The 12,321-nt window shown below is 42.1% G+C and overlaps 1 protein-coding gene across 5 annotated transcripts in view; it reads right to left on the minus strand.

Moving 5' to 3' along the window:
• Window positions 1-3,879: 3,879 nt before the first annotated feature.
• TSPAN4 (tetraspanin 4) overlaps window positions 3,880-12,321 on the minus strand; it is a 719,066-nt gene continuing 710,624 nt past the window's right edge. For all 5 annotated transcript variants that reach the window (XM_056526916.1, XM_056526919.1, XM_056526918.1 and 2 more), the window contains one exon: window positions 3,880-7,149. In XM_056526916.1, coding sequence (XP_056382891.1) covers window positions 7,081-7,149 — 69 coding nt within the window. In that variant the 3' untranslated portion in view covers window positions 3,880-7,080. The remainder of the gene's footprint in view (window positions 7,150-12,321) is intronic.

Genomic DNA, 12,321 nt, shown 5'->3' on the forward strand with positions numbered 1-12,321 from the left:
GGGAGCATCAATGTCAGTGCAAATTATCCATCGACATTTAAAGGAAATTAAACGCTATGGCAGGAGACCCAGGAGGACCCCACTGCTAACACAGGGACATAAAAAAAGCAAGACTAAATTTTGCCAAAATGAACTTGAGTAAGCTAAAATCCTTCTGGGAAAACTTGTGGACAGATGAGACCAAGATAGAGCTTTTTGGTAAAGCACATAATTCTACAAAGATAAGAACACAGTACCTACAGTGAAATACGGTGGCGGTTCAATGATGTTTTGGGTTGTTTTGCTGCCACTGGCACTGGGTGCCTTGAATGTGTGCAAGGCATCATGAAATCTGAGGATTACCAACAGATTTTGGGTCACATTGTACAGCCCAGTGTCTGAAAGCTGGGTTTGCGTCAGAGATCTTCCAGCAGGACAGTGACCCCAAACATACGTCAAAAAGCACCCAGAAATGGATGGCAACAAGCGCTGGAGAGTTCTGAAGTGGCAGCAATGAGTCCAGATCTAAATCCTATTGAATACCTGTGGAAAGATCTTAAAATGACCTTCAAAAATGCTTTTGGGAAAAAGCGCCCTTCTAAAAAGAGAGACCTGGAGCAGTTTGAGTGGAAGAGTGGTCCAACATTCCGGCTGAGAGGTGTAAGAAGCTTATTGATGGTTATAGGAAGCGACTGATTTCAGTTATTTTTTCCAAAGGGTGTGCAACCAAATATTAAGTTAAGGGTGCCAATAATTTTGCCCATTTTTGGAGTTTGGTGTGACATTATGTCCAATTTGCTTTTTTTCCTCCCTTTTTTTTGGTTTAGTTCCAATACACACAAAGGGCATAAACATGTGTATAGCAAAACATGTGTTACTGCAATCCTTTTCTGTGAGCAATACTTAATTTTCTTGAAAAATGTCAGGGGTGCCAACATTTACGGCCACGATTGTTTATATATATATATTATATATAAACATTAAACCATTTTCTAACACATTCAACAATATCATGCAGTATCATATCTCAAAGAAAATGTATGTATTGTTCTGATACTTTTGGTTTGGGATCAGACTTATGGACACACTACTGAGTCTGTACTACTGCTGCAAGTCCAGAAGCAACCACAATATAATGACCTGAACAGATGCATTTTTGAATCCGTATTAAGCTGCAAGTCCTAAACCGGCCACAGATATAATGACCTGAACAACAGGCATCATAGATCATTAGATCTATGGCTGGGCAAGGACTTGACTGTATTATGCTTATCTGAAACCAGGTGGATTTGTAAAAACTATGCTATTCTATAAGCTTAAAGGAGATGTCCGGTGCTCACTTTTCTTATTTTATCCGTTCCGGGCTGAAAAATAAAAGAAAATAAATGTTCTCTTATCTGCCTAGGCTCCCCCGGTGCTTTAGTACAGGTGTTCGGTCCCCGAGCTGTATTCTTCTTACTTCCTGTTAGCCCGGCACGTCACACGGAGCTTCAACCTATCACCGGCCGCAGCGTTTTCCCGCCTCGGCCGGTGATAGGCTGAAGCTCCGTGTGACGTGTCGGGCTAACAGGAAGTAAGAAGAATACAGCCCGGGGACCGAACGCCTGTACCGGAGCACCGGGGGAGCATAGGCAGGCAAGAGAAAGCTTATTTTCTTTTTTTTGCAGCCCGGAACGGATACAATAAGAAAAGTGAGCACCGGACATGTCCTTTAAAGATCAGCAGTGAAATCCACATGTGATGCAGATTTTAGTGCGGATATAGCATAGAAATAAGCAATAAACAGAAGTGGAAACAAAAAGACACTGGAGGCACCATTAAGGGAAATACACACCTAATAAAATTGACTACCAGATGAAACAGTCCAGAAAAAAAATCATATTCCCATAATAAATGCAGTGGTAGGATGGTTCTGGGACTGGAAAAAATGCATAAGATACTGGACACAAAATGTAAAAATTAGATGTTCCTGCACTCACCACGATCCACTGTTCACTCTAGAGGAAGCTGTCATGGAGGTTTGGGAATAGCAGGGGGGCTCAGAGGCAACAACCGGTGGTTTCCTAGGGAGGCCGGAAGAAGTGCATTTACTGCACATAACCACCAGTTGTTGCCTTTGAGCCCCCATGCTATACTCATACCTCCATGATGGCTTCCTCTATCGTGGTGAGTGCAGGAACATCTTGTTTTTACATTTTATAGTATAGATATGTTGTGAAAAATCCATAGCATTTAACCAAAAGATAGGGTATACTGTGGATGTTAAAATTCACAGCATGCCTAGAATCGGATGAATATTGTTAACGCTGTTTGTTAAAACCCCATTCTAGAGCACATTTTAAGGAATTTTGGTATATTGATGAGGCACAGCAGTACTGTCATAGCTATACTTTGTTGTACCTGGTAGAAAATGTATTTTGCTCCCTCAGCCACCTTTAATACTGGTCAATGGTACGTGGCTGGTTGGTGCCCGCTGTAACTCAGCCCACATGTGCTGCCCGCATCTTCCTTTGGCTTAGCTACTCAGCAAGAGATTTTTTTTAAATGTAAATGTACATGAAAGTACAGCTGTAAATATGTCGGTGCTCTTTGTCATTTTTAGAAATGCAGCATCTATTAGATGTGAAAGTCCCCTGTAGGTAAGAGCACAAATATATGAAAGGCTTGAAAACCAGCTGAATAGAATATCACAATAATATACTGCGGACGGCCCAGACCAAGGACAGCATGCTGAATGGCAAAGTTGAATTAATAAAAGTCGTCAGCGTGGGAAGGAAAAAGGTTATCAAGAGTCTAACATTGCAGAACTGGATTTATTTGGTAATACCGGCAGATAAACCTGAGCTGTGTATAATATGCCAATTCAGCTGCATTCCCCTGCATTCCCCATAACGCAAGCAGCCGCAGATAGCTATCTTGGCATATCATATCCTGCATTTACATCTCCCCTAATCCTTTCAGCTTCCAGGCTTGCATGTCTTGACAATATCCGCTCAGTTTTAATGTGAAACAAAAATCTTTCTGTTTGATGTGTTTTGAGCTTTTACCACAGAGAATCCTGTGACTGAAGTCGGTTATTTCTTCTCGATCACTAATAAGCAGCAGAATAGTAGAGGCCATAGAAAAGGTTTGCATTAATTCTGTGCACATAGGCACCCCGGTCATTATCATTGCCTGCTTTCACGCTGCAGACAAACCAGTTAAGAGCTGAATGCGTTAGTAATTGGTGCAGCCATATATAGCGGTAATGAGAATATTCATACCCTGCGTCTGATGACATCACACAGGATTGGGACAGACTGGACTCTGGAGCACGGCTTTTACTACCAATCACAGCACATATTGTAGGATTTACGAGCAGTGTTCTAGAGCAGATGTCTGTGTCTAATACATCTATCTTCTTGAGACAGGTCTGCGGCACATTACACCTGTGTCTCTGCTCTATACTCATTACCTGTCAGTAGTATTTACACTGCTGCCTCCATCCTTTTACTTCTTCAGCACAGCTACAGTAAGTCTCCAGCGGCAGCCGTCTGCTGATGTGGTTCTAAGTTCATTAAGTGCAGATTTTTTTTTTTTTAACCATAGTATGTCACCCTATAAAATCAAAGGCATACAGAGTTACACAAGAGTCCCCATGCAAAGTCCCTCATTCAAAGCCCTATTACAGCAACTAACAAAACTGAGCCAAAATTTGACCCTTTGCAAGAGCCCCTACACAGCAGTTAATGAATATGAATGGACAAATTTGTGTAACCTGTTCCTATCTCCATCAAAGAGGAGATTGCAATAAGGCTAAAATAAATGTATGTATGTTCACAATGCGTTCCCTGCAGGCTGTGAGCATCATGACATTTTTTTTTACTGTTAGAAATAACCAAACCACCAGAAAAGTCCAAAGACAGTTGTAGGAAATAAAGTTTATTAGTTGTATAATGAAAAGTGATGTAATTTCCCCACTCACATTTTGTATTTCCCCCACATAGAGTGGTACCTCCTTGCTGTCATTCAATCAGAACCTTCAATGTTTACTTCAAGAGGATGAAATCATTGATGGCGTCACAAACATTTGATGACATCATGGGCACATAACCATGAGTGAGCAGGTCCCGCACCTAAGGGAAGCGCAGCAAAGTCTAGAGCAGGCATAGGTAACCTTCGGCACTGCAAATGTTTTGGACTACATCTCCCGTGATGCTCTTAAAGCCAAAATACTACCAAAGCATGATGGGAGATGGTAGTCCAAAACATCTGCAGTGCCGATGGTTGCCTATGCCTGGTCTAGAGAGTGCAGGAGACTACAGGTGAGCTGCAGATGAGGTAGGACAGCTCTCCTATCTTTCTTCACTTCCAGTTTTTACTTTGCAGTTTTTTTATGTATATGCATTACAAAGAAACTGATCCAGTTCACTTCTACCAGTAATGGTGTACTGTGGTATTTAGTGCTGCTGGAGAGGTATTTTTTGCTGCACTGTTGTAATAACTTGGCCCTGTTGGAGACAGGAGATTCTGTGCTACACTGTGGTTTTTGGCGCCACATTGGAGGTATTTTTTTCTTTATGCACTTTAGTATTTGGATGGTGCTCTTTGGAATAATGTGGATGCTGCATTGTGATATTTGGCACTGCACTACAGTATTTGTTTGCTTTTAAAGACCCCAGTACCACCATGGATTGGCAAGTGAGGCCTGAGCAGAGAAACTGTGAGATGCCCTGTTCTAGACTGTTTCACTAGGATATTTCATAATTTTATGATCGATGGGACTCCATCCTCTGGTACCCCAACCTATCTAGATATTGAAGGGCCACAGTGCTGGTATAGCGATATGTCAATTTTACTTTTGTCCCTAGGCCAGCCACTTATGCGGTGGCAGCTGCTATAAATGTGTGGATATCGCTTTATATGCTAAACAGCAACTTACCTGAAATATGTCAAGGCATGTGACTTACTGCCAGGGCATTGTGACAAGGCTTTATACATGAGTAGTGCTACATAGAGTAGTGTAGTAGTCATTCATGGAGTTTAGCAGGAGTGTGGTCAGCTGTATGGCTCATACACATGTCAGAGCTGAGTGTTCTCACAACATGCACCTCATTCAAAGTCCTATTACAGCTACATTAAAAATTGCGCCATAATACGACCCTGCATGAGCCCTTACACAGCTGCTTCATAAAGACTGGTAAATTTGTAGAGTTATATTGGAGACATATAGGGAGTGCTATGAGTAATTTCCCTGTAGATATCAATCCACACATGATGTCATTAGCTCTGCAATGGCCGGAGATGTAGTTTGTCCATGTACTCAATATACACACACACAGCATCTGATAAACATTTTTATTAGAACAAATTTTCACTATACTTCTTGCATAAATTATGTATATACACTGAAAATAGGGAAACATAGTGAGAAACTCTGCAGGGATCTTACAGGAAGCAGTCATCATTGAACCTACAATGTGGGTGAAGGGAATGATGTCCAACTTAAGCCTTACCCCTCGGGGCTGAGGCAGGGTTGTGCCTTCATATAAACTGAACCATAAGTGCTTTAGTATGAATGGAAACATTGAGAAGGAGGAAAATCTCAGTAGCTGCCTTTATGTTTTTGGATAGTGTTGTCTGGTGTCACTTCCAGGTATCCTACTGGGAGAGGTGGCATGAAGTGTAAAGGCTCTGAAAATGCTTTAGAGCTATGCTTGGCAGACACTTCGGAAGAGTTTCAGCATCGAAATGCATAGTCTTTTCACTGTAACACTCTCTATACAGATGTTTTTTTTTTTTTTTTTTTTGATAGACATTGTTTCTATATACACATTAACCCGGCAGCCTCCCAGGGTGACGTCTCACTGACTTTAATCATGCCTGTAATGGGCAGAAATGCTTTTTCTAGTCCTAAAAATATGTGATTGGTAATCCCTGCCTATAACATTGACAGATAATTTCAGACTGGAAAAAAAATCTAAAAAAATAAATAAAAATTATAATACAGAGTGAAAAACACATTAGGCCTGTAAAGGAGGTTAGCGGAAGATGGCATAGTCCAGCCAACTAGCTCCTCTACTGGGTCATACAGAAATAAGTATCCTCAATGTAGATTTCCATGCATGTTTCTGCATAGTTTAACTATTTTATGACAAGATGTGGAGTTACAGAAGCTGCATGTAAAGACGACTCAAGTACTATACATTCAGATGTAGGGAACAAAATATTGTCCACCTGACCTGTAAGCATTATGCTGAGCAGAGAAACCACATATGGTGACATGGCTCCAAAGAAAAGTAGTCTTAAAAGCCAAAACCTGAAACCAATGATAGACTCCACATATACTACAGTTTACACAATGCAGAAGTGCATTCTGGGATTTGAAACCTACATTTTTTTCACAATGTACTGAAAGCCAGGTGGCATTGACTTTAGCTTGACTAGTTGGCAGCTTAAAAGTTATCGAAGGATGTTCACTTCAGTGGTATATTATCAGGTTGTCGTTTAAGGACACATTTTCATAGACAAGGCCTTTTCCCCAACCAATCTCTGTATACATAGGCTGCATTTGATGGTATATGATCACATACTGATACCTTCTGAATATAGACCCATAGTCAGTATTACTGTATATTCCAGTAATACAGCAGGTAGAATGTTAGGCTTTTGTAATTATGTTTAAACAACTCAACCAAAAGGTAAGCACTAGAGGCAGTACAGTTCTTGTATAATACAGTATTGGTTGGAGAGAACAAGTAAAGATGTGCTTCCATTGATCATGTGGTGAACATTAGAAAACCCACTGCTCTCTCCCCCCCCCCCCCCAAAAAAAAAAAAAGAGCACATAGGACCCTCCCTGGAGTCTTGGCTTCTGCAGACCATGTGGCACTGTTCGTTTCAGGGCCTGTCTTGTAGACTTCTCAATTTCCCACCCACTGTCTATCCTCCATACCTGGAGAAAGTTGTGATGTTTCAGAGGGCTCTTGTACGTTTCGAGGCTGTATGTGGTGGTTTCAAAAGAGGAAGAACAGAACTAAGGAAGATCTGCTTTAAAAACCTCATAGGTTCCTCCCGGGTATGTCTCAGTGATGAGAGCAGGGAGCTGACGGGCTGGATATCTCAGGCGTAGTATGTATCGGTTTTTGCCATCTGGCAGTACATAGTCATGGCAAATGTAAGTCCAAGGATCTAGAAAAGGAAGATAATTTCAGTACTTGAAGAGAAACAAGATGTTATGTCACTTAAATCAGAGCACATGATTTATTTTCTGTTTGTAGCAAAAATTTTAATTTAGAACAGCGGATCGAGGCGTTAGATTGTATTATTTCCCAACAAGTACATATTTGGCATAAATTTTCTTTGTATTTTATACAACTTTAACTTCAATTTATTAAGGACTTTGTTAATTTCCGACATTTTAAACACATTTAATTCATAACTGTAGCATAACTGTAATTTCAGATGATTTCTTAAGATAATCTGTGTATACAGTAGCACCTTAATGATGTCCCCCATACACACACACACACACACACACGGTGCTTTTTTCAAATTTTGTTATGTTTTGGACTTATGCTAAAATAAAGTATAAATTAAGTTTTTCCTCATTTTGCACTCATTTCACCATAAAGACAGTTAAAACAGGATTTTAGACATTTTTGCTAACCTAGGGCAAAGGAAAAACTAAAATATTGCATTGACATAGGTAGAAGCACCTTTGGCAGTCATTACAGCCTCCAGTTTACTTGGCCGGTGTGCACACCTGGATTTGGGGATTGTCTGACATTGAGATCCTCTCAAGCTCTGTCAAGTTGAATGGCCACTCCAATGTTGTCTTGGCCATATGCTCAGTCTTATTGTCTTGTTGGAATGTGAACCTTTTATTCAGAATATCTCTGTACTTTGGTCAGGATTGAAAGAAACTTAAATTGATCAGTCTCTCTGTCCCAGCTGCTGAAAAACACCCTTACAGCATTATGCTGCCACCACCATGCTTCACTGTAGGGATGGTATTGGGCAATTAATAAGCAGTGCCTGGTTTCCTTTAGACATGATGCTTAGTTTACATTTTTAGTTGCCCAAACTTTTAGTTTAACCCCTTAAGGACACATGACGTTCTCATACGTCTCCATTTCCGAGTCCTTAAGGACACATTACGTATGAGAACGTCATGTGTTTTACCGGCCCCCCGCAACCATCTGGAGCGGAGCCGGTGCCCAATGCCTGCTGAAATCGTTCAGCAGGCATCGGGGCATATCGCCCAGGGGGGTCATGATGACCACCCATGTCGGCGATGGCCGCAGATCGCTGGACAATTCAGTCCAGCGATCTGCAGCGGATTCCGGGTCAATCGGGTCTCCAGTGACCCGGCCCCGAACAGCCAGAGCCAGCAGGGGTGAGGTGGCACTGGTGCCACCTCACGATCGCCCTGATTCGTCGGCCAGATTACTGGCCGACCAATCAGGGCGCCTGCTGCGGGTGTCACTCCCGAAACCCGCTCCGCCCCTCTTCCGGAGGACGTGAGCGGGTGCGGGACGTGCACCCCAGGTGCTGGGGACCCTGATCCCCGGCGTCCCTGTTGGGATCGGGGCCCCAGGAGCAGCGGCGGCGGCGACGACGAGGGACTGACCTGTGCGGCGAGGATCGTTGGAGGTGAGTGACAGCCTCCTGCTGTTGCTTAGCAACAGCTCCCAGCATGCAAAAAGGGCATGCTGGGAGCTGTAGTTATGCAACAGCAGGAGGCAGACCACCACAACTCCCAGCATTCCCTTATGGGCATGCTGGGACTTGTAGTTTTGCAACAGCTGGAGGCACATTTTTTCTATGGAAAAGTGTACCTTCAGCTGTTGTATAACTACAACTCCCAGCTTGCACAATCAGCTAAAGTGCATGCTGGGAGTTGTAGTGGTGCATCTGGTGGTTGCATAACTACAACTCCCAGCATGCCCGTTGGCTGTCGGTGACTACTGAGAGTTGTAGTTTTGCAACAGCTGAAGGCACACTGAGTTAAGTAGCAAACCAGTGTGTCTCCAGCTGTTGCATAACTACAATCCCCAGCATCCCCAGCCAAAGTAGTATGCCTCCAGCTATTGCATAACTACAAGACCCAGCATGCCCTTCCGCTGTCCGTACATGCTGGGGGTTGTAGCTTTTGCAACAGCTGAAGGCACACTGGTTGCAAAACACTGAGTTTGTTACCAAACTTGGTGTTTCACAATCAGTGCGCCTCCAGCTGTTGCAAAACTACAACTCCCAGCATGCACTGATAGACCGTACATGCTGGGAGTTGTAGTTTTGCAACAGCTGGATGTCCCCCCCCCCCCCCAATGTGAACGTACAGGGTACACTCACATGGGCGGAGGCTTACAGTAAGTATCCGGCTGCAAGTTTGAGCTTCGTCAAATTTTCTGCCGCAGCTCAAACATGCCAGCGAGAAACTACTGTGAACCCCCGCCCGTGTGACTGTACCCTAAAAACACTACACTACACTAACACAAAATAAAATAAAAAGTAAAAAACACTACATATACACATACCCCTACACAGCCCCCCTCCCCTCCCCAATAAAAATGAAAAACGTCTGGTACGCCACTGTTTCCAAAACAGAGCCTCCAGCTGTTGCAAAACAACTACTCCCAGTATTGCCAGATAGCCGTTGACTGTCTAGGCATGCTGGGAGTTTTACAACAGCTGGAGGCACCCTGTTTGGGAATCACTGGCGTAGAATACCCCTATGTCCACCGCTATGCAAGTCCCTAATTTAGGCCTCAAATGCGCATGGCGCTCTCACTTTGGAGCCCTGTCGTATTTCAAGGCAACAGTTTAGGGCCACATATGGGGTATCGCCGTACTCGGGAGAAATTTTGGGGGGTATTTTCTGCTATTACCCTTTTTAAAAATGTAAAATTTTTGGGAAAACAAGCATTTTAGGTAAAAAAAATATATATTTTTTGACATATGCAAAAGTCGTGAAACACCTGTAGGGTATTAAGGTTCAAATTACCCCTTGTTACGTTCCCCGAGGGGTCTAGTTTCCAAAATGGTATGCCATGTGTTTTTTTTTTTGCTGTCCTGGCACCATAGGGGCTTCCTAAATGCGGCATGCCCCCAGAGCAAAATTCGCTTTCAAAAAGCCAAATGTGACTCCTTCTTTTCTGAGACCTGTAGTGCGCCAGCAGAGCACTTTTCACCCCCATATGGGGTGTTTTCTGAATCGGGAGAAATTGGGCTTCAAATTTTGGGGGGTATTTTCCGCTATTACCCTTTTTAAAAATGTAAACATTTTGGGAAAACAAGCATTTTAGGTAAAAAAATAAATAATTTTCTTACATATGCAAAAGTCGTGAAACACCTGTAGGGCATTAAGGTTCACGTTACCCCTTGTTACGTTCCCCGAGGGGTCTAGTTTCCAAAATGGTATGCCATGTGTTTTTTTTTTGCTGTTCTGGCACCATAGGGGCTTCCTAAATGCGGCATGCCCCCAGAGCAAAATTTGCTTTCAAAAAGCCAAATGTGACTCCTTCTCTTCTGAGACCTGTAGTGCGCCAGCAGAGCACTTTTCACCCCCATGCGAGATGTTTTCTGTATCGGGAGAAATTGGGCTTCAAATTTTGGGGGGTATTTTCTGCTATTACCCTTTTTAAAAATGTTAAATTTTTGGGAAACCAAGCATTTTAGGTAAAAAAAATATATATTTTTTTTACATATGCAAAAGTCGTGAATCACCTGTAGGGTATTAAGGTTCACTTTACCCCTTGTTACGTTCCCTGAGGGGTCTAGTTTCCAAAATGGTATGCCATGTGTTTTTTTTGCTGTCCTGGCACCATAGGGGCTTCCTAAATGCGGCATGCCCCCCAAAAACCATTTGTCGCTCCTTCCCTTCTGAGCCCTCTACTGCGCCCGCTGAACAATTAACATAGACATATGAGGTATGTGCTTACTCGAGAGAAATTGGGTTTCAAATACAAGTAAAAATTTTCTCCTTTTTACCCCTTGCAAAAATTCAAAAATTGGGTCTACAAGAACATGCGAGTGTAAAAAATGAAGATTTTGAATTTTCTCCTTCACTTTGCTACTATTCCTGTGAAACACCTAAAGGGTTAATACACTTACTGAATGTCATTTTCAATACTTTGGGAGTGTAGTTTTTATAATGGGGTCTTTTATGGGGTCTTTCTAATATGAAGACCCTTCAAATCCACTTCAAAACTGAACTGGTCCCTGAAAAATAGTGAGTTTGAAAATTTTGTGAAAAATTTCAAAATTGCTGCTGAACTTTCAAGCCCTCTGGTGTCTTCCAAAAGTAAAAACTCATAAATTTTATGATGCACACATAAAGTAGACATATTGTATATGTGAACCCAAAAAAAATATATTTTGAATATCCATTTTCCTTACAAGCAGAGAGCTTCAAAGTTAGAAAAATGCAAAATTTTCATTTTTTTCATCAAATTTGGGGATTTTTCACCAAGAAAGGATGCAAGTTACCATAAAATTTTACCACTAAGTTAAAGTAGAATATGTCACGAAAAAACAATCTCGGAATCAGAATGATCACTAAAAGCATTCCAGAGTTATTAATGTTTAAAGTGACAGTGGTCAGAATTGCAAAAAACGCTCCGGTCCTTAAGGTGTAAAATGGCCTGGTCCTTAAGGGGTTAAATTTTGGTTTCTACCAGAGAATCTTGTTTCTTACAGTCTGAGAGTCCTTTATGGCTTTTACATGTCCTTTACCAAGGAGAGGTTTCTTTCTGGCCATTCTCCATAAAGCCCAGATTGTGGAGTGCTGCAGTGATATATATTTTTTGACATATGCAAAAGTCGTGAAACACCTGTAGGGTATTAAGGTTCAAATTACCCCTTGTTACGTTCCCCGAGGGGTCTAGTTTCCAAAATGGTATGCCATGTGTTTTTTTTTTTTGCTGTCCTGGCACCATAGGGGCTTCCTAAATGCGGCATGCCCCCAGAGCAAAATTCGCTTTCAAAAAGCCAAATGTGACTCCTTCTTTTCTGAGACCTGTAGTGCGCCAGCAGAGCACTTTTCACCCCCATATGGGGTGTTTTCTGAATCGGGAGAAATTGGGCTTCAAATTTTGGGGGGTATTTTCCGCTATTACCCTTTTTAAAAATGTAAACATTTTGGGAAAACAAGCATTTTAGGTAAAAAAATAAATAATTTTCTTACATATGCAAAAGTCGTGAAACACCTGTAGGGCATTAAGGTTCACGTTACCCCTTGTTACGTTCCCCGAGGGGTCTAGTTTCCAAAATGGTATGCCATGTGTTTTTTTTTTGCTGTTCTGGCACCATAGGGGCTTCCTAAATGCGGCATGCCCCCAGAGCAAAATTTGCTTTCAAAAA

This window comes from Hyla sarda, chromosome 6 (genome assembly GCF_029499605.1).
Source record: "Hyla sarda isolate aHylSar1 chromosome 6, aHylSar1.hap1, whole genome shotgun sequence".
Lineage (NCBI taxonomy): Eukaryota > Metazoa > Chordata > Amphibia > Anura > Hylidae > Hyla > Hyla sarda.